We start from the raw sequence: 27,668 nt of genomic DNA on the forward strand, positions 1-27,668 counted from the left end.
ACAGGGTGAACCTAGATGTTTGGCATATGACCCCAGGAACAGGCCCTGAATATGTGTCTAGGGTGGGGGTCAAGCAGCAGGGACCCTCCCAGGTTCCTTCAGCTGAGGCAGAGGACACTGGGAGCCTGGTGATGCACTGTCCCCAGGGGCTGGGTCTAGGTGTCCCCTTCCCCCTGATACCTTATCGGGCCGGCTCCTCTCTTTCCCTTACAGTCCAAAGAGCTCTCAGGCACACCCAGGCCCCAGACGGACTCCTCCTGGGCATGCACAGGCCTGCTTGTGTGCCTGCATCTGGGTCTGGAAGCAGGGAAACCCCTGACTGCCCTGAACCTCCTCCAGACCCTTCACTCCTCCCATGGTAGGTTTGGGGGTCTGGGGGACCCGCAGCCTCCTGCTCCTCTCAGCCTCCACAGCAGTGGGTGCCCATGGCCAGCAGAGTGGGATACACTCCTGCTCGGCTGGGCTCAGCTGGGTTCCCAGCCCCCGGGGCTGCCTGGCACCCCTGCTCCCCACCCCTGAGGTAGTATGGGAAAGTGCTGTGGTCTCGGGAGTGTCTGCATCAGGGTGTGGACTGAAGCTCTGGCTCTGGCATCCAGGGCTGGAGGCATGGGGCAAGTCACTTAGATGCTCTGAGCCCAAACCGTCTGGGCGTCAAAGGGGATGCGATCCTCCCACTGCCTATGAGCGAGCCCCCAGGGCATGATGCCAATAGCCCTTCGTGTAAGACACCTACCAGCCGGATCCCCAGGTGGTTTTGAAACATCTGCCATAAGCACCTGAGTCCACCCGGTCAGGGTGGCCGGAGCAGAGCATGGGACTTAACTGGGTGGCTCTGGAGCCAGGCCACCTTGCCTTCTGCCTGGTCTCCGCACCTCCTAGGCTCTGTGCCCTTGAGCAAGGTATTTAACCTCTCTGTTCCTCAGTTCATTCTCAGGGACACTGGGGTCACCTGAGACACCACCGGTTTGTTCTGAGGATTAAATTAGGTAAAGTGCTCGAGGCTGGGAGGAGCTCACTTTTACTACTTTCGAGGCGGAGGCTCACTCTCCTGCATCTCAGCTGTCCTTTTTTCTAATGATACTTGACAGGACTTCGTGCCAAAGGACAGGAAAGCCCAGCTCCAAGCGGTGGGAGCTTGAGGCTGGGTGGGGCCAGGCAGGAGGAGCCGTGGGGTCACAACCTTCTGTGCTGAGGAGGACTCAGACAGGTCTTGCTATGGGTTTGCACTTTAGATCTTTGAAAGTTACCATCTGTTCCAGGAGGGGTGTTAGGTTGTCTGGGGGAGCCAAAAGCAGGGCAGCTTTCTCCATTATAAAAGGCAACTGGTGCAGGGGCCCTGAAGGCAGTGCCTGTGTCAGAAGGTTCCCGAAATGCCCAGGGCATGCCTGGAGGGTACCTGGCTCCAGACCTGCTTCCCAGACCCACCAGCAGGCTGGCCTGGCTCCTGTTCCTTGGGGCAGGGTGGGGGGGTAGGGTGTTGGGGGGGTGGTTGGGGGGGGGTGGGGGGTAGGAGATTTCTTCATGAATGAGGCAGCACAGAAAGGAAGCATGGGCATGTTATGGTCAGGAGTGAGGACTTGAGTTTTATTTGGAATCATTAAAAACAAAAATTCACAGCAGCATCTGTGGGGTCAGAAGGACCAGGGGGCAAAGCGACTGATTGAGGGAGGTGAGGGAGGTGAAGGCAGTGTAGGAGGACAGGCCCTGTGGGTGGTCAGGTGTGGGAACATGGGCAACCCAGGTCACGCTCCAGAGCTGGGCAGTCCTCATGCCCGGTGGGGTCCAAGGCAGAGGGCTCTTCCTCCTCCATGGCTGACTTGCATCCCTCTAGTCTCCTCCACTCTTGGCCTGGGAGAGAGAGTGACCTTCACACACAGCTCCAGGCTCCCACCCTCAGTGGCCACCCTGAGTGGGGTGGGGCTGGGAGCCATCTCTGCCCCTCTGCCCTGAGGAGCCTTTCATGAAGGGACCTCACATTCAGGCTGAGGGGGCTGCAGAGGGTCACAAGGCTTCCCTGAGGGCTCAGGGGACCCTGGGAGGGAAGCAGGATTGCCCGGGTACCCTCTGTTCTCTGGGAGCCCAGCACCTACCTCCTCAGCCACTTCCTCTTCCGCTTTGGCTGCCTTGTCCTCCTGCGAGGGAGCTGGTTGCTCCAGGTCCTCCTGTGAGGGAGAAAAGGGGATGTGGGACAGTGTGGAGGGCGCAGAGGCCCCAGCTTCTCTGCACCCACGGCTCATCCACCTGGCCTCAAAGAGGAGCAGAGGCCCTTATCACCTTGCTGTGTGCAGTGTGTCATCACCAGACTAACCAGAGGAGTGACAGAGCCTCACGTGAGGACCCACAGCGGGGGCTCTGATGATGCCGAGGCTTTATGGGGGCACCATGTATCTTGGAGCCCAGCTTCACACACCCCTGAACTAATGTGGAGTCTCTGGGCAGTCTGTGGTTGGGCCTTCTTATGGAGGAGGACTGGTGGGGTGGGGTGGAGTGAGGTGGGGGTGGGCCATGGCCCTGAAGCCCTAGGCCTGACCCCACCCTCAGTGTCCCTGCATCATATGATCACACACTCTTGTCCTACTGAGCCCCCAAATAGCCCTAGGAAGAGGGGTGTTTTTACTGTTCATACTGAGGCCAGGGAGGCCACGTATCCAGCTAAAAGCCTCACAGCTCAAAGCAATGGGGCTGGTAGAGATCAGGTTCGGCTTGCTCCAGGCCCATCCCTATCCCTAGTAGCAGCTTTCTCTCTCCCTGCCTCCTGGATGGGCTCCGGGCTCAAGCTGGTCCGGTTGGGGCCAGCAGGCATTATACAATCCTCCCCACTTCCTGTCTCCTACCACCTTACCCCTGCTCAGACACTTGCCTAAGGTGACCTGCCCGGGAGGTAGTCGAGTGACAGCTGTGGGCAGGGCCAGACTGGGTGATCAGCCTGGATCCCGGTCTTAGCACCAACCTCTGGAGGATTCTGCCGTCTCCATGCTACTTCTGGGACATCCTTGGTGGATTGGGGCTTAAATAGGCACTGAACTCTGTCAGTCACAGTAGGGGCAGCTTTCCAGACAAAGGGTAGGTGGCCACAGGCCAAGCCCTGCCACCTAAGGCAGATGCATGAGGCCAGTGGAATGAAAGGGCTGTCAGACAGGCAGTGCTGCATCCTTCTATGGTTCACTGGAGGAAGAGTTGTGACTGGTTTCTGGGTGTCACCAGGAAATGTCTCCCTTGGGGCAGCTATCCCCACTCCAGGCCCTGGGGTGGCTCCATGGGCTTACCAGCCCTCCTTCAAGGCCAGAGAGGAGTGCCCAGGCTCCCTCTCAGAGGCCCAGTGGCAGCCTGACCCCACCCCAGTGCCTCCTTTGCTCTCCCGAGCACCTGTGGGTCCTGCCCGGAGGCACAGATGATGATGATATAGTCTCCTGCCTCTGTTGGGTGCTCACCATGACCCAGGTGTAACAGTTTCGTGGGGGCCATTTCCCTGCACGATCACACAATGTCATAATGAAACGGGGACGGTCACCCCCTCCCTTGTTACAGGTGAGGTAACGGAGGTGCCAAGGGGTTAAGTAGCTTCCCAAGGTCATATAGCTGGCAAGGGGCAGAGCTGGGAATGAGCAGACCGGTTGCCAGCTCTAAAGAGGTGGAGAACCTGTGCTGGCCCCAAAAGTGGACGCCTAGGCGCTGCCTCCTGGCAGGGGGGGGCTTCCTCCCCTTCCTCCCATCTGCTCCCTGAAGCAGCGGTCCTCATTGCTGGGTGCCTCAGAGAGGCCCATGCCTGGCCCCCATATAAACCGGGCCCCCACCACGGCCTCACACTCATGCAGAATCTCTCCCAGCACAAGCCTGCAGCCAGGCTGCCCTGGGAACCCCAGGCTTGCGGGACTAGCCCCTGGGACCTTGGTCACATAACATAACCTCTCTGGGCCTCATTTCCACACCCGGTCTCTGCAGATTCTGTGCCGATTGAATGAGTTAATACGTGTAAAATGCTTCAAGCAGAGCCTGCTCTGTGGTGGGTGCGGGAATAGCTCACCTAGCGGGCCTCCACCTCCTGGGGGCGCCCAACTGCGCCTGCGCCCTCTGCACCTGGCAGCCCACGGGGGCACACGCCCTCGCCCGTGCACAAAAGTGCAAGGCGGGGTCAGGACCCTCGCTGCTTTGTCACGAGGGGGCGCTGCTTCCCTGCTCCTCCCACCAGGCCCTGGAGGGAGGCTGGACAGCAGGCCGGTGGGCGGTGACTTAGGTAGCTCCAGCCTGGTGTCTTCTGCCCCGGAGGCCGCCTGTCACTGCGTGAGGCCCACAGCACCCTGCTTTCACTAGTGAAATGTGGTACCTCCCAAATGCGGAGCCTCAAGAGGACGTGGTTTTGAGCCTCACTTTCCAGGTGGGCCTCAAACTGCCCCCCTCACAAGAGGAATTATGAGGGTTCTAGGTGTTAATGGGTGTGAGAAACACCAAGCACAGACCATGGGCCCCCTCAATCTCTGCTTCCCTATATGTCATGAGGTAATACTGCTTTCTCCTCAGCTAGCCTCTCTGGGGCCCAGGAGAAAGGATGAGACTGGCCCGAGAGCCAGGGCCACCACTGGATCTCACCTTTCGAATCACTCCGGAGGTGATGGCGATGTTCTCCGCCTCCTCCACCGTCTTGATGGCCACTGTGTTGACGCTGGTGACCACGGCCTCACTCACAGCATTGGCCTGCTCCTTGGTCTTCTCAGCCACTGCAAGAGGACTCTGGCTGGCCGTGGTCCTGACCCCTCCTTGTCCAGGCCTGGCCTGCCCAAGTCAGGCTGAGCAACCCCTTTCTCAGGGCGCTCAAAACTCTGCCTCTACTGGAGGCCCTGGACTGCGCCTTTCTCTGACTCCGGGGGAGCCCTGATGCAGGGGGGGCACCCTGGGTCTATCTAACCTCATGTGCATGTACAGCTTAGGCTTCTAGTTGGAGGGTAGGAGGACCCTGGGCTTGAGCCTTCAGTACCAGGTTGCAGTCCCTGGAGGTCCCAACCCCCATATCCCCTGGTCCTGGGCCCCTTACCTGAGGTCACACTCTGCACAACATTCTCCTTGGTCTTGGCTCCTGGGGAGGAAATGGAGGCGTCAGCCTACTCCTCCTGGTGTTGGGAGCGAGGTGGTCAGGGCAAACACATAGAACAGCTGAACAAGCTGTGGGGTTAGTAGGGGGGTGAGGTGGTGTCTAGGGGCCGGCAGTCCCTTCAAAGGCTGCTTCCTGCTGTGTCTGGAGGAAGGGGATGGATGGGAAGTGGATAGAACAGGACAGGGGGATGAGAGAGACCAGGCCTGAGGTAGGGTCCAGGCCCACCTGGGTGTGGTCTGGGCCTCGGAAGCAGCAGCAGGACGGAGCTGAGTCACCAGCTTCCGAGGGGCTGAAGGGGGTGGGGTTGCACAGGACACTGGGGCTCAGGCTCCTCTCCCCTGCTTACCCTTCCCTCTGAACAGGGTGGGGACCTGGGGCTCCGCTGCTGATCACCTTCCTGCTCTAGGCTCAAGCTGGCTTCTTATCTGAGCACAAGGGCCTGGAGGGGATGCTGGCGTGGGGGACACTGGTCTGCATCTGTGCACTCGTGTGTGTGTGCGCAAACAAGTGTGTCTGAAGGCCGAGTGCCCCTCTTGCTGTTCTGCTTCAGAGACCCTGGAGCCCTGAGGAGGTCAGAGCAGACACTGTGGGGTGTGGGGGATGGTATGCAGGGGGATGGGGTGCTCCAGGGCGTGGAGACCCTGACCCAATGGCCAGGACCTCATCCCCACCCAAAATGCCCCCCTGGGGCTGGGGGAGAAGGTTGGCCCAGGGTAACCGGGCACCCCCGCCTCTCACCTCCCAGCCGCTGCACCCTGCCACGCCCTGCTTCGCCCAGACTCACCCACATACATGACCCCCTCCTTGGTCTTCTCAGCTGCTTCCGTCACCCCTTGCTTGGTCTTCTCCACAGCGCCCACCACACCCTCCTTGGCGATGGAGAAGCCCTTCTTGAAGACGTCCATGGTGGTGGGCAGTGCCAGGAGCCTGACTCTTCCAGTGAGCTATGGCTAGAGCTGGCAAGAATGCTGCTGCAGCCGCTGTCCCCGCTGCTGCCGCTGCCTCTTATTGACGCCCATGAAATATTGATGATGCGGCGGCGGCTGGCTGGTGGGAGCTCAGCCAGCAGGCCAGGGAGGGCGGGGGAGGAGGCCCGCCCTCACCTTCTCCGGGGGTTGGGCAGTGGGGTCCGGCTCCCCTGGGCCCCTGCTGCCCAGCCCTTCCCTCCTGCCCCCTGCCCTCCAGGGAGTGGCACAGGGGGCTGGACACATCCTAATCCATCACTGTCACTCATTCATTCGCTGCCCTGCCCACCCACAGCCTGGCTGAGTGCTCTCAGGCCTGGGGCTGTTGCGTCTGTATACATCTGGGACAGAGGTGGTCAGGCAGGGGAGGCACCTTTGCTACCAGCTTCTCAGGTAGGGCAGGGGGGCAGGGCCATGTAGGCCAGGGGTTAAACAACAGTGGCCAACTTCCCAGACCGGCCCGGCCTGCCTGGCTACTCACTAGCACCGTGGATGCCCCCACGTCCCAGGGCCCCATCAAGGGCATCAAAGGCAGTGGGGGAGATGGGGCAGAGGAGCACACAAAGGGCCTCCCAGTGTCCCGGCCTCTGGCTAACACTGTGTGACCCTAGGACAGCTTTCTCTCTCTGAATCTCCGCCCACCTGCTGGCTCCCACCCACAGCCCAGTGGTGAAAGGCGCTGAGTAGGCACGAAGTGCCCCTCGCTTCCTGGCCACCAGCATGGATGGGCAGCAGGTTCCCTGAGACTGAGCCGACCGCTTCCTGCAGACCCACCTCGAGGCTTGTGTTCTTCTCCTGACTCCCATGGGGACGTGTTGGTGGGGCCACCCCCCTGTGTGTTCCACACCTCCAGTGTCCCTGACCTGAGTCCTCTTAGAGAGGCACAGGAACCGGTCTGAGTTGTTGGCTGCCTCTGCAGGGGATGGTGGAGGTAGCGGGGGGGGGGGGGTGAGGGGGGTGCCGGACGAGGCTCACCGGGTGGGCCGGCCCAGGCCACTTCCTCTCTTTGTTGTCCCTGTGCTTTCTTTTCCTTCTGAGGCTTAACTTGAAGACGACGTCAACATCACCAGCAGTGTGTGGAGTCACTTGCTGCGGCTGAGCCTGTCCCATGGCCAAGATGATCCTGACGCTGCTGCTCGGTCTCGGGGGGCCCCTAGGCTGGGGGCTGCTGGGGGCCTGCGCCAAGGCTTCAGGTAGCAGGCTCTCTGATCCACACAGCCCAAGGCCGCCTGCGGTCTGGAGGGCAGAGGCTGAGGATATCGGCGGGGACCCCGTCAGACGGTAAGGAGGACCTCGACCTTGGGGGGGAGGTCATGGTACAGGATCTGAGTCCCAGCTCAGCCAGAACAGAGTCTCTTGGAACCTCAGTTACCCATCTGTGAAATGACCTAATATTATGTACCTGCTGGGGCCGGCTGTGAGGCTGAATGAGATGCCTGGTGTCAGACTCCCTTCAGGAGGCCACCACCCCTCCAAGCCCAGACTGGGCACCCCAGGGCCCAGCCTAAGGACCACAGGAAGTTCCTCACCTGGCCCATGACAGGGAGCAACCTGGAGGTCGGGCAAGAGCATTTCTTGCCATCAACCACTTAGCAAGGGGTGATGAGGGGCAGTAGTTCCAGAAGTTTCCAGCTGGCCTGGCAGTGTCTCCCCTTCTTTGAAGTAAGTCAACTGACATTTGAGCCTCCATGAGGCTGGCCTGGCATAAGTCATGGAAGAGAGACACTCCTGGGGACTGGATTTTTATCTGAGTGCCCAGGAGGACTGGTGTGGGTCTTCAGCTTAGCCCTGAGAGACAAGCAGTGAGCAGACAGGGTACTCTGCCCTATTTCCAGACAAAGAGGAAGCCACGGCATCCAGTGAGTTCTGCTTCAGTGCCCCCCTGGAAATGAGTGGAATGGTCTTGTGACTGAACCAGGACACCATTTCCCAGTCTTTTATTTGTCCAGACTCAGGTGCCCCTGCTGATAAGGTGCTGGACCTGTGGGTTCCTCCTCGGGGTGCTCCACAGTCAGAACAGCAGGTGCCCTCATGGGGTCCCCCTTGGGGCTAGGCACTTTGCCGGGTGTTAGCTTGGTTAATCCTGCCAACAGCCGGGGTTACAGGGGAGGAACCCACGGCTCAGAGAGACTAAACACCTGACCCACAATCATACAGCTAAGGGGATCTAGAACCAGGATCTAGGTCTGACTTCAGAGCTCATGATCTGGTTCCCGAGCACTCAGAGGCAGCCCCACCCCCTAGACGCACTTTATATGCCTACCACACTCCCGACCACAGACACACACACACCAGACTTGGTGAGGGTGTTTATATGGGTTTGGAAGGTGAAAGGGGTCAGTTTACACCCACCCAGAGCCTTCCACCTGGCTCCCTGAGATTCACTATCACATTAGCTTATGGAATGAATCTGCCTGGGACAGTTGTCCTATAAGCTCTGACACTTCAAGGTGAATGTGTTTGTTGGACACTTTCCTGAAAGTGGATTTGGCCATGGAGAGGAAAGAGTAATAAGCAAGTGCACACCGACTCTCAGGGAGGGAGGGGCTGGCCAAGTGGGGAGGAGGGGGCCCATCTCTGCCCCACCACCAGGTCAGCTCAGGGCTGGGTGGAGCAGGTGATTCTTGGTGGGGGGCTCCAGCCACCGAACTCTGATTTCAGGTGTAAGAACCAAGCCTCCCTACCCCAAAGCTCCTTTCTTCGGTGACCTGCCTTCCTTTTGATAAAAGGGAGGCTCAAGGTCCCAGGTGGATCAAAAAGAAGTAGGAGACACCCCTCTTTCTCCCTACCCCGTTGGCTGTGGGGAGAGGCTTGTGGGCTGCGCTCATCCACTCCCTGGGTGGTCCCAGTGTGTGCACAGCATGTGCAGATGTACGTAGAAGGGATCCCCAGCCCAGGAACACCGGGTCCCAGGGGAACCCGGGGGGTCCCAGCAGGCCTGCTAGGTCTCCTTCCCACAACCCAGAAGCGGCGGTCCCCACAGGCCCAGCCCAGGTTGTCAAGGCCTCCAGAGGGGCTGGTGTGAAAGGAAGGAAATCCTGCTCAGCTTCCTCGGGCTGATTGCTTCCCGTGCTCTGTAAAGGGCCAGGCGGAAATGCTGCTCCAGTCTCCCTCCTGCAGCAGGGGAAGGGGAGGCGGGGCCCCTGCACCATCATCGACAAGACTGCTGGGCCTTGGCCCCCCACACCTCTTTCTGGAGCTCCAGGGCTATGGCAGGCCTTGGATATGAGCCCAGATTAGACCCTTTGCAAAGAGAAGTTTGAACAGAACAGTTGGGTGCTGGATGCCTGGTCCCAGGGTGGAGGCAGGACGTGGTTGAATGCTCCCCCTGTCCCTGGGTGCCCCAGTCACCCGTGTATTTGGACTCCATGGGGAGAAGGCTCTTTGGATGCCCCCTGGCTTTGGTAGGAGTGGGACGGAGAGGCAGTTAGGAGGTAGGCTTCTCAGAGCCTGCACTTGCTCCCCCTGCAGGACTGAGCCTGCGTTGAGGACCAGGCTGAGCCCTGGGCAAGGTGCCCCATCTCTACATGTCATGAGAGCTCTGCTCTCTCCACTTTCCGTGCTGTGAGGCTCAGAGGGATGGGGATGCCACCCTGGACCACACAGCTAAGTGACCGATCAGAACAGGGGCCTGCAACCACCGGGCTGCAAACTCCAGGTGTCTTCTGCCCTGTCTCCCCCGGGATGGTGGTAATGTAGGGAGGCTGCTCCCAGCAGCCCAGCTGGCCCTGGCCACCAGCATCAGCTTCTCTTGACCCATGTACAAGTAGGTAGCCTTTGTGATTTTTTTTGCAACTGAGAGCTCGTAGCCCAGAGGAGTCAAGCATACGGCTGGAGGTCACACAGGAGCAGGGTGGAGCCCAGGCCACCAGCCACTGCCATGGCTGTATCTCCTGCACCTGTTCCTGTTGTCAGAAGCACAGGGCCCTGGGCACACTCAGGGAACTCCCACTCTGGACATTGAGTGGGCTTCAGGCTCCTCTGCCAAAGCCCCTTTCAGAGACAAAGCCCTGCAAAATTCTCCCCTGGAGTGGTCATATTCACGGCTGCCTTCAGGGTCTCAGAAAGCAAGGATACCGAGAACACACCCTCCTTCCCCAGAAAGCCTTAAGGACTTAAGGGGCAGTCAGAGGTGAGGTTTACTGGTATTTAAGTGTCCCAGTGGACAATAGCAGCAGCACATCCATAATTCAGAAGGCCCCAGCTAACAGCCCTTTCCCAGCTAGAGGCTCCTCAGCCTCCCACGTAGCCCCTCCCTTTGCCCCCAGGGAGGGGCCGGAAGTGGGAATCGGCTCCACATTTCCAGGACTGGGGGAAGGGCCTTGCTCAAAGGACCCAACCTGAGTCCCGGAAGGGGGAGGGGAGGAGGGCCCAGCCTTCTCATCTCCCATTAAAAGCTCCAAAGGGGTCAGCAGACGCCCTCCTGACTGGGGCAAGGGGTCAGGTGGGGGCCATGTCAGAGGCTCAGGGTAGCCCAAACCCAGCTGGCCCCAGGAGACGAGGGTGCAAAGAGCGCCCAGGCCTGAGACCAGGAGGCAGCGAGAACAATGGGTGCCTCAGCGAGCCGGGCTGGGGGCTCGGGCGCAGAGGGCCAGCGTGAAGCTGCCAGGAGCTGGAGGAAACCAAAGCAAAGGTCAGGAATGTTCCCAGGGCTTCTGGGCCAGGGCCTGCACTGTGCCAAGGGGGTTGGGCTGCCAAGGGAGGGGGAGTGTGGGCAGGGAGAATAGATGGAGCCTGAGGTTTGGGCAGGTCAGGAGAGAAAGTTCCTGGGCAGGAAGGGTGGGCGGCACCGCTTCCGGTTCCAGGAGCTCCAGATGGAAAGTCCCAGTCACTCCCTGGCAGGCTGGACCAAACCCAGTGCGCCTGGGCACAGGCCTTCTGGGCCCTCAGCAGCAGTTTGGAGCAACGAATGGAACTGTGTTTTGAGTGGGTGTTTCTCAACCTTGGCACGCCTGGCATTTGGGACTGGCTAATTCTTGGTTGTGGGGGTGCCGGGCTGTGCTGCCCACATTGCGGGGTGTTTAGCAGCATCCTTGGTCTCCACACACTGGATGCCAGGCACTCCTCCCCCCTCCCGGTGGTGACGACTGTAAAGGTCTCCAGAGGTTAACAAATACACCTAGCGGCAAAAGTCACTTCACCCCCTGCTGAGAACCACTGGTTTAGAGAAACAATTTTCCCCAGGCCTGAGCCCAAGTTGCAGAATTTCCAGGGAGCCCAGGGTGGGGGTGGGGTGGGGACTGGAATTTCTGGTCCTGGAACAGTCCGTGAAGGTGGCCATCTCACCCGTGGTCCCTGAACTCTGGACCCAGCAACTTCGCGGTCTCTCTCTCTCTCTCTCTCTCTCTCCGTGTTGAGTGAACATTCTTTGCTTAAAATCAGGGCCAGGTCCACGGGCACATGACTTGAGCAGTCACATAGGGTGCACCCACAGAAGGGCCTCACACTTGGTTTAATCTTTATTGTTGTCCCGTATTTTTATTTTGCACTGGACACTACAGATTATGCAGTTAGCTTTGTGTGAAATATCTACTATCTGTTCCTTTGCAGAAAAACTGCATGACCCTCTGGGTTAGAGTCAAACCTTCTACAAAGTTTGTTGACATGACCAGAAGCCCCTGCCCTCACTGGTCCCCACAGGCAATAATTTTCAACTATTTAGGTGATTCCTTTGGCATCCGTCTCTGTGTCTCTAACTAACATGTTTATATTGCTGCTTCTTTGGGAAACTCTCATTCCCACTCCATACCCTAACCCCAACATGCACGCATAGCAAGCATGCAAGAGCACACCCATGTGCATATGCACGTGCACACACACACACACACACACACACACACACACACCCTATCCATCATCCTCCCACATTGTCATTTTGAGTGATTACATTCATGTGACTATGTATGCTATTCAGAGTGGAGACACTTCATACTTTTGGTCTTCCCTGGAGCAAACAACGGTTTCCATTGTTTGGCTTCTTTTGCTTAGTTTCCTGCATTTCTGTCACTGCTCGATCCCAAACTCTTGGCCAGTTTGTCCACACCTGCTCTCCCCTTTCATCCATGTCAGGTGTTTGACTACCTGTGTGTTCTTGGTGATTCCTGGTCTCAGAGCTCTAGCTCTGGACGCTGGCCCTGCACCCACTGCCCATCGTTGACATGGGCTCGCCTGCACCATCTTCCTGGGGACTCCCTTCCCCTCAATTCTCTGATGGAATTCCTGTCTCCCGATGCCCTGCTTTCCTCTTTCTTGGTACCCTGGCTTGTGTCGGTGGGGCACTTCTGGCACAGTGGTACCCTGTCCTGGGCTGTGACTTAGAATGCCACAGAGAGCTTTAAAATGTTGATGCCCAGGCCACAATCCCAGAGAATCTTGCTTCATTGACTTGGAGTGGAGCCCAGAGGCTCTTCTTTTGAAAGTGCCACACAACGGTTTTGATGTGAAGATTTGATGGCAAGATTGCAAACCACTGTTCTGGTAGCTCCCTGATGTGGGGTCCTGGGGTAGGCAATGTTTTGAAAACTGGTGTGTTGAAAATGTTTTTATTCTTGCTCTCTTTGCTTTGACTGATAGTTAGGTTGGGTATAGGATTCTAAATTGGAAATATTTTTCCTTCCGTATTTTGAAGGCAGTTCTCCACTGTGTTCTAGTTTCCAGTATTGCTGTTGAGAGGCTCAAGGCCATTCTAATTGCTGGTGTGTGTGTGTGTGTGTGTGTGTGTGTGTGTGTGTGTGTTGATTTTTCTCTCTAGAAAGTATAAAATTACCTTCATTCCCAGAGTTCTAAAATTTCATGATGATGTGAGTTTATTTTCATCACATTGTGGGTAATTAGTGGGCCCTTTGCATCTGAAAATTCAAGTCCTTCACTTCTGTAATATTTGATTTTTTATTTTACTTTATTTAAAAAAAAATTTTTTTTTCAACGTTTATTTATTTTTGGGACAGAGAGAGACAGAGCATGAACGGGCGAGGGGCAGAGAGAGAGGGAGACACAGAATCGGAAACAGGCTCCAGGCTCTGAGCCATCAGCCCAGAGCCTGACGCGGGGCTCGAACTCCCGGACCGCGAGATCGTGACCTGGCTGAAGTCGGACGCTTAACCGACTGCGCCACCCAGGCGCCCCTTGATTTTTTAAATAAGCGATTTCCTCCTTCTGTTCTCTTTCTGGAACTCCTGTTATTCAGATATTGGATTTCTGGTGTAGACCCTGGGTCTGGAGTTCTCTCTTGTCCAGCAAGAGAGCGGACACAGTTTTAAAATGCAAGAGAGGCTAATGTCTGGGAGGAGACAAAAGCCCCGAGTAAGGGTCCTTGCTCTGTTTTTATTAGGATCAGAAGGCTTACAAGCGTGATGGATGTGCACAAAGAGACAATGAAACCGTGAACATTAATTCACAGGCATGAGGGAAAGGGGGTTTTGAAGATATGTGTTGTTAGGGGTTTGGGTCAATACGAAACAAAGTCCTGGTGCCGGGCAGATGGTTGTTTACAGCAGGCATGATGCACCATGTCTGTTTATCTTAGCTAGCTTAGGGGACAAGACAGACAGAGCTTGCTACCTCAGGGTCAACAAAGCACCTTTCTTTTGCTAATTAGCTCCACTCTGGGCAACTTTGCCCTGCTGCCCCGCCTGCTGCAGTCTATAGTCCTGTTTACTGTTTACCTATTTTGGTCCTTCCTTCCTGTGAAAGCAGCTTTCTGCTATTGTACTAAGTTGGGGAGCGTTTCCTCCCTGAATACCTAATCTTGTTTACTATTCTTGGATGCTTTCATCCTGAGGTTTCCTATTTCTATACCTTTGTTCTATACTGGGGGCGCTTTGCCATGTTTACCTAATCTTGTTTACCTCACCTTGGATGCTTTCATCCCGTGGCTTTCTATTTCTTTATGCCTTGTTGACCCGTTGGTGCAAGCTCTGGGAATTCCTAATCTTATTCCCCACAGATTTCCAACACTGGTCTTCAGTTTTCCTGAGCTTTCCTCTCCTGTTTTCTTTTGCCCTTTGCTCTTCTTTTGGGGAAATTTTTTGAACTTTACCCTCTAACATTTTTATTAATTTTCTTTTGCATTTCTACTGTTATATTTTAAATTTTCCACTGTTGTATTTTTCATTCTCTGTATGTGCTTCCATTAAAAATTTTTAATGTTTGTTTTTGAGAGAGACAGAGTGTGAGTGGGGAGGGGCAGAGAGAGAGGGAGCCACAGAAGCTGAAGCAGGCTCCAGGCTCTGAGCTGTCAGCACAGAGCCTGATGTGGGGCTTAAACCCAGGAACCACAAGCTCACGACCTGAGCTGAAGTCAGACACTGAGCCAACTGAGCCACCCTGTATAGCACCCCATATGTTCATCCTATTTTTTAATAGCTTCCTGTTCTTGTTTCTTGGATGCAGTAACTTCTCTTATAGATCTAGAGCTGTGAATACAAATTTGGGGGACTTCTCTGCACAGTGTTGGTTTTCTCCAAGTTGATTTTTTTTCCAATTGTTTGTTTTTGATCTCCCTCTTTTGTACTAGAGGTTTTTCTCAGGAGTCATCTTGGACATCTGCCCACTTGAGAGCAGACAGACTAAGAAGCCCACTGGAAGCTGGATGTGTGGATGGGTCTTTCTAACCTCTTTTGTCATAATGTGCTCTGCTGGGCTATTTCACTGGGGGAGCCCCTGATGCCATTGTTTTTAGGTCGTTCCTCTTGAGTGGGGTCATTTTCCCGATGGGCTTTTTCAGTTTGCTACCAAGAGGGTAAAGGCTGGCTGCCAGGCTTTTGGGAGCCAAGCAGGAAGTCAGGCTGGGGGTCTCAGCCCTCAAGAGAGATATGGTCACTCAATTCCCCTCAATCCTACCCCCTGCCCTCCTCAGCAGAATCCCGGTGTGGTGGTGCCTGGTGGTCCCAGGACAGAGACCAGGTCCAGAGAATAAAATCCTAACCTGACGGCCACTCCGTCTCCAAGGCCCTCGAACACTGCCTCCTAATATCTGATGAGTGTGGCCATTTCTCTCCACATCCACCACCATCACCCATGGAACCTGCCAGAATCTCCCACCTAGATCCCTGACACAGCCGCCTATACCTCGCCTCTCCCTGGCCTTTCTGTACCCGGGAACCAAGGTGGCCCTTTCATGTGTGACGTCTCTGCTCGAACCCCTCCACAACTTTCTGTCCCTTCAGGACACAGTCCAGCTCCTCCGTAGGAGCTCAAGGCCTCCACGTTCTGGCTTCTCCTTACCTCAGCAGCCCCTTCCCTGCCCCAACCCTCTGCATCTCAGTGGGCCACACATCTCTGGCACAGTTCCTGGTGCCAAGTTATCATCTCCTTCTGAAAGTCTCCCCGGGTCCTGGCACCTTCCACACCGTCTGAGATGGCCTGCTCTCCCTGGGGACCCTGGAAGGAAGGTCTGTTACTCCATATTGGCACTGAATCCTGTTCAGCTTGAGCCCGGTACCCAATACCCAAGGGGTGCTGAGCTGAACTGAGCCCTGGAGGTCATTGCCGCTTGCAGCACAGGAGAGCTCCATTCTGGGAGCTGATTGCTGGGGGAAGGACCCTCTGATCTATTCTACTGACCCCATCAAGCCTGCCACCGGGTCAGTGAGCTGGGGCTGTGTCAGCCATGAGCACCCCCTGCTCCTGGGACTTGCAACAACACGCACTCGTAAAGAATGTAGATGGAGAGGCTACCTCTCAGGCATTCAGGGTGCTGAATGTGACCCCCAAACTACCCTGTAGGCTCTTTCCCAGAGAAGGGGCTGCTCCACTCAGCTGCTGCCTTCTCCCACAGTTGTTTGAAAGTCCATTTCCATAATGGCCATAATGGGGAATCGCCAGGGAGCAGGTGTCCTCCCTGAAGCCTGGTCTGTGGTGAAGACAGATGTGAGCGTAACAGGGCAGGGTGGCAGTGATCGCCGAGCACTTGTCAGGATCCCGGCACTTGGTACCCATCCGCCCACTTGGAGGAGGGTATTATGATCTCTATCTGATAAATGGGAGAGTGGAAACTCCCTAAGTGCCTCACTCAAAGTCAGAGTGCGAAGGACTTGAACCCAGGACTCTCCAGCCCCAGCGGCATGATGCTGCTTCCCTGGCACCAATAGAGACAGCGAGAGGCCTTCCTGGCTCTGTGTGATTTTGGGGGTGCTTGTCAGCCTCTCTGTGCTGGCCCCTGGAAGCCAGTGGAGCAGGTGCCCTTGCAGGCAGGGTTTGTGGAGCCTTTGTCCGGGGGCCGAGGGATAAATAATGCAGAGTGCTCCCTTCTCAGGATAATGGATTCTAGAATCCCAGGCATTGGGTGGGGCAGGGAGGCAGGAGTGGGGCACTGGCACCGCTGTTGGCATCTAGGAAGGGTCATGTGGGACCCGGGTGTGGCTCAGCAGCCCTCTCCTCTGGCTTGTTTTTCCAGTAACTGGTGCCCTTACCAGAAGTCTAGGCTGGTCACCTTTGTAGCTGCTTGCAAAACAGAGAAATTCCTTGTCCACTCGCAGCAGCCATGTCCACAGGAGACTCCGGACTGCCAGAAAGTCAAAGTCATGTGAGTGGGGGCAGGATGGGGCAAGGGGGGCCACCCACCCAAGTCCTACACTGGCTCACTCTGGAGTCACTGAGCTGGCCATCTTTCCCCAGGTACCGCATGATACACAAGCCGGTGTACAAGGTCAAGCAGAAGGTTCTGGCTTCCGTGGCCTGGAAGTGCTGCCCAGGCTTTTCAGGCCCTGACTGCCGACACTACGGTAGGGCTCCCTGTGGCTCCCTCCCCTTCAACCTCTGACCCAGAGGTCAGGCAGCTCCCTTGACCTGTGTCAAGATCTGTTGCCTCCTCTCTGCAGATCCCACGGCAATCCTTGAGCCCGAAGATCCAGGGGATGGCCTCCAGGAGTCTTGGGATGGGCCAGTCGGCTTTGAACCAGGTATGCTGCTTTCCTAGAAGGTACAGGAGGGGCAGGCAGGCAGGCAGGCAGAAAGAACCCACATGCCCAGGCCATTTCAGGAAAACTCTGTGCCCAGAATCAGCAGGGGTCCCTCTGTGGCCCTGTATCACCCTACCCCCCACACCAAGGAGGGCAGAGCCACAGGGCCCTCGGTCACTGCCTGTTGGCTAAGCATACACACCCTTTCCCTTGACTGCATTTTCTGGGAAGGATAGCTTCATCCGGCACCTACCTTGCCCCTTGAATGGGACAAGATCCTATGGCCTGGAAGAAACTTTCCCCCATGTCTCCTAACCAGGGCCAGAAAGTCGTGCTAGCCTTGGTGTATAGTCAGCACAGAACCACCAAGAGGCACCAATTGTGAGGCCTTTCAAGGCTAGACCACGGCCGACGTGGCAAATAAATTTCATCGTGCGGTGAACTCCTACCTTTAGACAAGGGCTGCCTAGGATGATTGTTGAGAGGCCATGTCCACACAGCTGAGGACAAAAGTGTGCCATGATTGATCAGGCGTGTCTGCTGTGGGTGCCCAGTGAGGGTGAGGGCTCAAGCGCCAAGCATTCCCCCTCTGGAGCTAAAGGCTTCTGAGCTCCCGCTCACAGGACGTCAGCACACAGCTCCCTGGTATTTCTATCCGAACCTGGAAATTTCTTTCTCCGTACCTCACGATCTCCCCAGGTCTGGGAAGTGAGACCTCGACACTTATCCCTTGTGTGTCTTCAGGCCACCTGGCTGCAGAGATCAGCGACACCATGGTGTCACAGGAGGATCTCCAGAACGACATTCACCAGGTGGCAGACAGCCTCCCAGGCCTGTGGAAGGCGCTGGAAAGCAATGTCACAGCTGCGACCATGGAGGCAAATCAGACAGAGCCTGGTGAGTGGCAGGCTCCAGGGGTGGAGGAACAGCCTGTTCACATCTGAGGGGAGAGAGGAAGGCGGGGCAGGAAGGCCCAGATCTCAGAGGAGCCCCCTCTGGTCCCTGCCTGGGGAGGGGTGTCTGGGCCTTGCAGGGCTTGTGTACAAACGGGTCTCTGTTGCAGTGTTTCCTGGCAGATCCCTGGAGCAGGTGCTACTGCCCCACATGGACGCCTTCCTGCGCGTGCATTTCAGCCCCATTTGGAGCAGCTTCAACCAAAGCCTGCACAGCCTCTCCCAGGCCGTAAGAAACCTCTCTCTTGACGTGGAGGCCAACCAGCAGGCCATCCGGGGGGTCCAGGAGAGCACGGTAGCCAGAGCTGACTTCCAGGAGCTTGGTGCCAAATTTGAGACCAAGGTGCAGGACAACGCCCAGAGAGTGGGACAGCTGCGGCAGGACGTGGAGGAGCGCATGCACGCCCAGCACCTCTCCCTGCAGCAGTCCCTCTCCGAGGTCCACGCGGATGTGGACGCCAAGTTGAAGAGGTTCCTTAAGGCCCAGGGGTCCGTGGGGGCCAACGGCAGCCTGGTCCCCGCGGCGGCGGGGGCAGCGGCAAGGCCGGAGCCCGAGAGCCTGCAGGCCAGGCTGGGCCAGCTGCAGAGGAACCTCTCAGCGCTGCACGCGGCCGCCGGCCGCAGGGAAGAGGAGTTGCGGGGCATCCTGGCGGACATGCAGGCCACCCTGGCGCAGCACGTGGAGGAGATCAAGGAGCTGTACTCGGAATCCGATGAGACCTTCGATCAGATCAGCCAGGTGGAGCACAAGCTGTTGGAGCTGCAGGTGAACCACACGGCGCTGCGCGAGCTGCGGGTGATCCTGATGGAGAAGTCGCTGATCATGGAGGAGAACAAGGAGGAGATGGAGCGGCAGCTCCTGGAGCTCAACCTCACCATCCAGCACCTGCACGGCACCAACGCCGACCTCATCAAGTACGTCAAGGACTGCGACTGCCAGAAGCTCTACTTGGACCTGAATGCCACGCGGGCCCTGGAGGAGGCGCAGGTGGGCCCGGACGAGCGGCGCCGGCTCGAGGGCTCGTCCCTGCAGGCCCTGAGCGACGCCGTGGCCGCCCTGTCGCGGGCGGTGGACGAGCGGCGGGCGGAGGGCGAGCGGGCGCGGGTCGACGGGGCGCGGCTGCGGAGCCAGCTGCGGGCGCTGGACGGCGAGGCGAGCGCGCTGCGGGAGGCGCACGGGGAGATGCGGCGCGAACTCGGCCAGCTGCACGGCTACTTCAAGGCCCTGCTGGACGACGCGCTGCGGCACGAGGCCGTGCTGGCCGCCCTTTTCGGAGAGGAGGTGATGGAGGAGATGTCCGAGCAGGCGCCCGGCCCGCTGCCGCTGCGCTACGAGCAGATCCGCGTCGGCCTGCAGGACGCCGCCAGCGGGCTGCAGGAGCAGGCCCTCGCCTGGGACGCGCTGGCCGCCCGCGTGACGGCCCTGGAGGCGGCGGCGGAGGCGGCGGGGGGCCGCGATGCGTCGCCGGGGGAGGCCGGCGGGCGGGTCCCCGCCGGGCTGGCGCAAGAGCTGGAGCGCCTGGACGCCGACCTCCAGAGGGTGGGCCGTTGCTGCGAGGCCTCCGGGGTCTCCTCCCTCAACAGCTCCCTGGAGGGCCTGCAGGAGGCGCTGTCCGCCACCGAGCGCGACTTGGAGCAGCACCAGCGCCTCTTCCACAGCCTCTTCGGAAACTTCCAAGGGCTTTTGGCAGTCAACGTCAGCCTGGACCTGGGGAAGCTGCAGGGCATGCTGAGCAAGAAAGGGAAGAAGCGGCAGAAAGGTCTGGAAGCTTCCCGAAGGAGGGACAGGAAGGAAGCAGAGCCCAGGGCGGATGCACATATCAAAGGGCCCGTGCTTTGGGAAGCAGGTGAGTTCCTGAGCGGGAGGGGGGGGGGGGTGCGGCTGGGTAAGTTGGGGAGGACAGGGCTGGCTGCTGGCAGCTCTTTTGCCTCGGAGAAGACCGGATGAAAGAGAACAGGGTGAGCATCCTTCAGGGGTACTCAGGGCCCGCTTTGCCCAGATCCCCCTTTCATTGACGGCCAGGGGCCTCTTAAGCTACCGGAAGTGTAAGCAGGTAGAAGTCACCAGAACCAACCATCAATGAGCAGGCAGAGGCCCTCCATGTAAACGTTTGAGGCCCGTATATACACCACGGAGCTGTCTGCCGCTCAGCCACTAGAGCGAGGAGGGGGATGCCTCCCTTCCCCGCAGGCCACAGCCTCAAATCTGTCCGTCCCAGCTCTTCCCCTCCACCCTGCTTCACCCCCTGTGTCTTTAATCAGCTCCCTTGTATACAAATATGTGACTAGGGACTGGTGTCACCGGCCATGGGCAGCACTCGGCAAGAGGAGAATACAGGGGAAGGCCTTGGGCCCTGAAAGGAGCTTGTCCTGCTAACATAGTAGACCCATGTTGCTGCTCTGCGCCAGGCCTTCCGTGGGCTTTGCCACGCGGAGTCATCATAACAGCTCAACAGCCCGTCATCACTGCCATCTTACCTGAAACTGAGGCTCGGTCAGGGCAAGTGTCCTGCTAGTTCGTACAGCTAGTAAGTGGCACAGGGAGCCCTGAACCCTGTCCAGCTGTCTCTAGGATGCTGGTTCTTCTCCTGTGAAAGGCCCTTGACGACGGGTCCCTGCAGGGCCCCGGGACCCTGGGCCTGGGAAGCTGGCTCTGAGGCTGATGTGATGTGCAGCCAGCCATCCTGGCCCCTCCCTGAATGTGGCCTGGGGAAGGAGACCACTAGACTCCGTGCCTCAAGTGACTCCCCCCTGCCAGAGAGGCTGGCCCTGGGGCTATGGCCACATCCTCATCCAGACACAGGACTGAGTACAGGGCTGCCATCTGGGCTGTCTGTATGCTGGTGTAGCCTGGCATGTGGGAGGTCTGAGGATCCCATCCCAAGCTCTTCCTGCTCCTGTCATTCTCCATCACGGCCCTGGAGGCCTTCGTGTGCCTGGGGGCAGTGAACCGCCTCTAACACCACTTCCTTGTCTCAGTTTCTCCCTCTGTAAAATGGGAGAATCACTTTGTGCCCTGCAGGGAAGCCCACTGTCAGTTTTCCAGCTAGCAAATCAGTGAAGCACAGCCCTTCAGCCTCCTGCGGGGCAGGCTGGGCCCCGGGGGTCGGTAAGGCTGAACTCTGGGCGGCAGGCCGGCTGCAACATGTGGAGAGAGTGCCGAGTACCGGCAGAGGGCGCGCCGGGCGGGCATTCCTTCGGCTGGCCGAGCGCCCCACCTCCTGGACGCTGGGGGAACTGCAGAGCCAGCAGCGAGCCTGTGATCTTCCACAAATGGGAAAGCTATTCCAAACTTCCTAATTCTCAGAAAATCTTCCAGAACTAAAGAAGAGCAGAAATTTGACATTCACAAAACTATTGCTGGACCGGGAGCCAAAGAGCTGGGGCTGTAGGTGGGATCAAGTCACTAACCACTATGCCGCTTGCCCCTCCTTTAGGCTTTGGTTTTATCCCCTAAGAAATGGGGAGGTTTGGTCTCCTCTGAGAGACAGAGAGAGAGAGATACAGAGAGATAGAGAGTTGAGGGAGCACGTGAGGAACATCACCTCATCGATGCCAAGGCCAGTGTCATGGCCAGAACCCCAGTGGGACTCACCCTTCCCGTCTCCTGGCCCTGTCCTCCCCTGCCTGAGAGTCTTAGCCAGGCAGCCAGGTTGGCTCCTTCCTCACTGTATGCTCACCCCCCTACGCAGAGTGGCTCCTTCTGGCTCCAGGCCTGCACGTGGCCCTGGCAGGCCTCACGCCTATGTTCTCTTCGTCTTGCTTGTCCTCCTATGGCTGGCTAAAATGCTTCTTTCTTTTTTTTTTTTTTCTTAAAAAAATTTTTTTACACTTATTTATTTTCGATAGAGAGAGACAGAGCACAGGTGGGGGAGGGACAGAGAGAGAAGGAGACACAGCATCCGAAGCAGGCTCCAGGCTGTGAGCTGTCAGCACAGAGCCCAACGCGGGGCTCGCGCTCGCAAACCGCGAGATCATGCCCTGAGCTGAAGTCGGACGCTCAACCGACTGAGCCACCCAGGCGCCCCCAAAATGCTTCTTGCAATGGGAAGAGCACCAGAGATCAGGAGATCCAAAGACAGCTGCCAGTGTGGTAATTTATGATCTGTGTCACCTGGAGCAAGTGCTCCCTCTCTGGGCCCGTGTCCCCATCTGTAATCCCGGAGCTCTGTGCAACGGTTGGAAAACGTTAAGATGACCAGCTCGAAGAGTTTTCTTGCCCAGCCCTACCTGCTGTCCTGTCTCCTCTCCATCCAGGAGGAAGGACCCTTCAGGGTTCTTTCATCCTCTTACCAGCGTTAGCATGATTACCTTGAGGATAGGGGTTATTTTCTTTTGGAGAGATCTCAAGATCCCCAGTAGGTGGCAGTAGTCTGGGAGTCGGAGACCCGGGTCCTGTCCCAGCTTGCCATTGGCAAGCCACATAGCTTTGGACAACCGGGTAAGCACTCAAGACTCAAAGTTTCCTCAAAGAAGGGTACTTACCTCTCAGGATGCTGGAAGGAAAAGGGAGCAAAGGAGGAAGTGCTTTTTAAAAACGTACACCAGGAGAGACAGCAGACTTGTATTTTCCTTTCTCTCAGTGACATGGTGAGTGCTGGCCCGTTGGCTCCCACTCTCTGAGGTTGCTATTGGGAACCCGTAGGGTATCTAGAAATAGTGGCTTATTCCTACTGTTAACAAGGTGAGAAAGGCAGGTCTCAGGGTTTAATTTGCCGTCTAAGGGAGTGAGGGATTGAGTCACTGAGCGCTTTCGTCCTGCATTCCAGGCTCCCCTGTGGCCTTCTATGCCAGCTTTTCAGAAGGGACGACTGCCCTGCAGACAGTGAAGTTCAACACTACCTACGTCAACATTGGCAGCAGCTACTTCCCCGAACACGGCTACTTCCGAGCCCCCGAGCGCGGGGTCTACCTGTTTGCAGTGAGCATTGAATTTGGCCCCGGGCCAGGTACGGGGCAGCTGGTGTTTGGAGGTCACCATCAGACCCCTGTCGGTTCCACTGAGGAGCGGAAGGGCGGAAGCACGGCAACAACCTTTGCCATGGCCGAGCTGCAAAAAGGCGAGAGAGTGTGGTTTGAGTTAACCCAGGGATCCGTAGTAAAGAGACACCCGCCAGGCACGACATTCGGGGGATTCCTTATGTTCAAGACCTGAACACTGGACACGGCCCCGACCAGACGTTGCGGACTCGCCCAGCTCTCCTTGGCCTGGAGCCCTGGCCAGGGGTGGTCTGGAGACCATCCAGCCGGTCCAGTTCTTCCTGGAAAACTTCTGCAAAGACAATGTGGTGTATGTGGCCTCCCTCTAGATGCGCTGGGTTTTGCTATTTCTTACTGACAAGAAGCACCGGAATACTCCTCTCTGGGCAGAACCCGGCCCGGGACGTGCGAACGTTAGCTTGGCGCGCCTTCTGAGGCGGCATGGCTTGGACTCCGGCTCTCTGCCACACCCTGTGTTTTACGGCATCTTTGGTGTGCTGCTCCTCCTGGGGTTGGAAACTTGAAACCTTTCTCCCGCTTCTTCTCCCTGACCTTATGCCAGAAAAGCGTTCTTTCCCGGAAGGAACGTTCCACACGGAGGTGACATTTTGGACAATGTTGGAAACCGGTCTCTACCCACTACAGGGCAGTAGGAGAAAACTAGCCTGTTTGGCCTTTACTAGCAACGGGGACAGAGGCCTCATTGAGTGACCAAAGGAACAAAATTATTATCTTCTCTTCAGTTTTAGTCCTTCTTTGAACTTATCTGTAGCCTTAATTTCACTTCTTTTTCTCCTTGCCGCCAGAAGATAAAGCCAAGCATGCCAAACATGAACTAAAATGTGTACAGCCTTTACCTTTTTTTTTTTCCCCACTTCCTCCACTAGCTAATGAGCGCCCTCATTCTTATTAGCATCTCTCACCAGGAAGGAGGCTGAGGGAGGAAGTGAAGGAAGATGGTCAAAATCTTCCTCAATAATGATCAGCTCTGGAATAAAGCAATGCCCTTCAAATCTCTGCCTGGTTTACTTGTGGAGAGCAGAAAGATTTGGTAAAGTAAGTAGAAATGGAGGAAATGAAACTCTTTGGGATAAACGTGACTCTCATCATTCCAGGCCGTGTTTGACTTCACGACTTCAGTTAAGTTCCACATAAAACACGCAAGAGTCCTCCACGGTAGGCGGTGATGTGAATCTTGGGAGGAGACAGCACAGCCCAGAGTTGCCCCCATTCCCGCAATATCGATATATGGTTTTCAAAACATTACAGAGCCTGGAGCAAACTGGCTTGAGAAAGCCGTCATCGAATTGTCAGGAAATGTTTGTAGGTGTTCAACATTTGGGGTTTTTTAATTAAAAAAAAAATTTTTTTTAATTTTAGAGAGAGAGTGCACGCAAGCAGGGGAGAGGGCCAGAGGGAGGGGGGAGAGAGAGAAAGAGAATCCTAAGCAGGCTCCGTGCTTAGCGCAGAGCCTGACGCCGGGGTTTGATGCCACAACCCTGGGATCACGACCTGAGCCAAAATCAGGAGTCAGACACTTAACCGACTGAGCCACCCAGGAGCCCCTCAAAACTTGTTGAACACACTCTTCTCCATAAGCAAATTGGATTGGACTGGGTAGTGAACAAGGACGGGAGTTGGTTGTCAGGGTTAACGGGGTTCTCAGCCCTTCTCCTTGTTTCCTAAGGGTCATTAATTCAAACAGTTGTCCCTCAGAATTTATTTACCACTAAGCTCTGTGTGCTCAGTGTGTTCAAACATTAACGTTCAAAGAAGTGTGTGCCAGGCCGTTCTGCCACTGACAGCTTGACCCTGGAGTAAACCACCACCTCTCTTGAACTTTTTCCATTGGTAGTATGAGGTGGCTAGGCTAATAGCTTTCATTAAGTATCTTGGTGTTTTATTATCTCGACCACAGGGCTGACTCTGGCCTTCCTGCCCTTCGTTCTGGCCAGGGCCTCTTGCCCAATGTGGCCCTCAGTTGCCAAGACTAATCCCAACCCAAGGCATGATGCATTTGGGCCATTCCCGACCAAAGATTGGGAAGCCAGTACCAGGCCCCCCTTGCTGCTAGAAAGACCTCACTGTGTCTTCTTTCTGCTCAATCTGGCTACTATTGGTCAAGCCGTACTAAGTGGAAATGTTAGGGTAGCATGGTCTTACCATTTAAGATGTTCATTTGGAATGTATTACAGATAAACAGAGTGAACTGATCTCCATAACGGACATAACGCCCTCTAACCCTCACGTGGCATGGTGCTCTTCAACAGGAAGGTTGTAAATGCAAGTGCTAATTGGTAAATTCTGCCAGCAGCATGGATGAATCGCTCCAGAAGTTTCTGGGATGAGAACTGGAGAAAACAATGGTTCTTTTATTTATCTATTTTTAAATTTTATTTTGATTTTTGAGAGAGAGGAGAAAGTGGGGGAAGGGAAGAGGGAGAGAATCTTAAACAGGCTCCACGCTCAGTGCAGAGCCCAACGCTAAACCGACTGAGCCACCCAGGCACCCCAACAGTGGTTCTTTTAAATAGGATGCTTTCCAGTCAACAAAACCAATTTCACAAAACCTTAATATTATGTTTAAGTACTTCTATAATGAAGACACCAGATTAGCAAGAATTCTAGAGTTCATTTGACAAATTTCCGATCTCCACTATGACATCTAATATCTCTGGGTACAGACTCTTTTTCCATTGCCCACCAGCCATAGTGTTCCCCAGGGGTTAAAACATACTTCACTGTGGCATCCAGAACGAGGCAATGGTGGTATCCTACCTCCCCAAATTTGATGGGGAGAAAAAAACCATAAATATATTCAAAAACAATATTGAAAAACAAGAAAGGGTACCATAAGCAGATCAGAAAATTTTGCTAGTTCCTGAAAAATGGGAAGTAGAAGGAATCAAGCATAAAATGAAATAGGAGTAGGAAATCATAACCCAAAACCTTTGAGACTGCTGGAGATGGGAGTGATTTCGAGGGAACCCCAAACTGAAACTCAGCCCCTAAGACAGTTGGGGGGATGAGCGGAGGCGACGCAGCCGAGGGGCAGCAGGCCCTGGGTCCCAGCCGTCCCCTGCCTGTGCGAAGCGGCTGGTGGCAGTGGCCTCTGCCCCGACCTAGGCAGTGCGGGGCAATCCTGGGCCTCCAACTGCAGGCTGGCTACTGCCCGTGGAGGCAGGAAGCTCCCAGAAGACATGGATAACCTTTTTTTTTTTTTTTAATTTTTTTTAACGTTTATTTATTTTTGAGACAGAGAGAGACAGAGCATGAACGGGGGAGGGGCAGAGAGAGAGGGAGACACAGAATCGGAAGCAGGCTCCAGGCTCCGAGCCATCAGCCCAGAGCCTGACGCGGGGCTGGAACTCGCGGACCGCGAGATCGTGACCTGAGCTGAAGTTGGACGCTTAACCGACTGGTCCACCCAGGCGCCCCAAGACATGGATAACCTTACCCGCAGCAGTCCAGACGCATGTTCCCAGACCACAACATACTGTCAAAGTAACGCCTGACCTTTACTTTTATTTCAGAAACTTTTTTATTTTAGAAACACTGTGGAGAGGATATATGGTCTGTAAAAGATGTTCCTTTAAAAAAATTTTTTAATGTTTATTTTTGAGAGAGAGAGAGAGGGAGAGAGTGGGGGAGGGGCAGAGAGACAGGGAGACAGAATCTGAAGCAGGCTCCAGGCTCCAAGCTGTCAGCACAGAGCCTGACATGGGGCTCAAAGCCACCAACTGTGAGATCATGACCTGAGCCAAAGTCGGGGGCTGATCTGACTGTTCTTTTTTTTTTTTTCTTAACGTTTGTTTCTGAGAGAGAGTGCGATCACAAGTGGGGGAGAGACAGACCGGGACAGAAGATTCAAAGCGGGTGCTTTGCCAACAGCAGAGAGCCTGATGTGGGGCTCGAATTCACAAACCATGAGATCACGACCTGAGCTGAAGTTGGCGTTTAATCGACTGAGCCACCCAGGAGCCCCTGTAAAAGATGCTTCTTAAAACTCTCCTTTCCTCTGCCGCTCTGCAGCAACGCTGGCATCCTAGGTGTCTCTTGAAAATACCAAACATCATCAGCTCCGGTCTGAGCGTTTCTCCATCCTCCATCAAGAAAGCTCCCCGAAACCTGGCCTAACAGTGACAAAACTTGCTGAGGGGCAGTGGGGGTGGGGAGCGAGCTAAATGTGGAGTGGGAAAAGCCTGAATCCTCTTGAGTAGGCGAAAAGAAAGTATCGCTTCTTTTTTTACATTTTATTTTGAGGGGAGGAGGGACAGAGAGAGAGAAAGAGAGAGCATGAGTGGGGGAAGGGCAGAGAGAGAGAGAGAGGGAGAGAGAGAATCCCAAGCAGGCTCCTCGCTGTCAGTGTAGAGCCCGATGCGGGGCTGAAACCCACAAACCGTGAGATCATGACCTGAGCTGAAATCCAGAGTCAGACACTCAACCGACTGAGCCACCCAGGTGCCCCAGAAAGGATTTCTCAATTTTTGCTCTAACAAACAGCTATTACCCCATCACTTCCTGATAAAAACAGGAGGCTGAGGAACACTGAACTGACATGAGCAGGGGTTCAGTAACGCAAAGATTAGCAACTACACCAAAGTGCTAAATATTTGTGGAAAACTAACATCATGAACAAGAGAATACAAAACTGAAAAAACGTGAAGATTTTGGAATATTCAAGTCTCTAAAACAATACAGGAAACTGGAAATCTTATTTGCCACTCAGATTCTGGTTTCTAAATACCATCCTCTCTAAAAGGAATCAGAGTGCCTGGGA

General features: G+C 55.8%; 2 protein-coding genes across 2 annotated transcripts; one reads left to right on the forward strand and one right to left on the reverse strand.

Moving 5' to 3' along the window:
* Positions 1–1,568: 1,568 nt before the first annotated feature.
* On the reverse strand, positions 1,569–6,082 carry SNCG (synuclein gamma). The gene is made up of 5 exons (XM_030334994.1): positions 5,874–6,082; positions 5,030–5,071; positions 4,588–4,715; positions 2,091–2,162; positions 1,569–1,848 (listed from the first exon to the last, which is right to left on the reverse strand). Exons 1-5 carry the CDS (start codon positions 5,992–5,994, stop codon positions 1,828–1,830), a joined length of 384 nt encoding a protein of 127 aa, XP_030190854.1. The 5' UTR covers positions 5,995–6,082; the 3' UTR covers positions 1,569–1,827.
* A 940-nt stretch (positions 6,083–7,022) lies between these two features.
* Positions 7,023–23,901, forward strand: MMRN2 (multimerin 2). The gene is made up of 7 exons (XM_030335286.1): positions 7,023–7,335; positions 16,451–16,579; positions 16,672–16,778; positions 16,875–16,955; positions 17,700–17,852; positions 18,019–19,755; positions 22,678–23,901. Exons 1-7 carry the CDS (start codon positions 7,163–7,165, stop codon positions 23,061–23,063), a joined length of 2,766 nt encoding a protein of 921 aa, XP_030191146.1. The 5' UTR covers positions 7,023–7,162; the 3' UTR covers positions 23,064–23,901.
* The last annotated feature ends 3,767 nt before the right edge of the window (positions 23,902–27,668 follow it).

Source organism: Lynx canadensis, chromosome D2 (genome assembly GCF_007474595.2).
Source record: "Lynx canadensis isolate LIC74 chromosome D2, mLynCan4.pri.v2, whole genome shotgun sequence".
Classification (NCBI taxonomy): Eukaryota; Metazoa; Chordata; class Mammalia; order Carnivora; family Felidae; genus Lynx; species Lynx canadensis.

Excerpts from the sequence above, each read along its gene's own strand:
- SNCG (XM_030334994.1), bottom strand. The coding sequence starts at position 5,994 with ATGGACGTCTTCAAGAAGGGCTTCTCCATCGCCAAGGAGGGTGTGGTG. Across the intron at positions 5,072-5,873 it reads GGAGGGGGTCATGTATGTGG|GAGCCAAGACCAAGGAGAAT; the intron begins GTGAGTCTGGGC and ends TTTCCTCCCCAG. Across the intron at positions 1,849-2,090 it reads AAGAGGAAGTGGCTGAGGAG|GCCAAGAGTGGAGGAGACTA; the intron begins GTAGGTGCTGGG and ends TCTCTCTCCCAG.
- MMRN2 (XM_030335286.1), top strand. The coding sequence starts at position 7,163 with ATGGCCAAGATGATCCTGACGCTGCTGCTCGGTCTCGGGGGGCCCCTA. Across the intron at positions 16,956-17,699 it reads GCCAGTCGGCTTTGAACCAG|GCCACCTGGCTGCAGAGATC; the intron begins GTATGCTGCTTT and ends GTGTGTCTTCAG. Across the intron at positions 17,853-18,018 it reads GGCAAATCAGACAGAGCCTG|TGTTTCCTGGCAGATCCCTG; the intron begins GTGAGTGGCAGG and ends TCTCTGTTGCAG.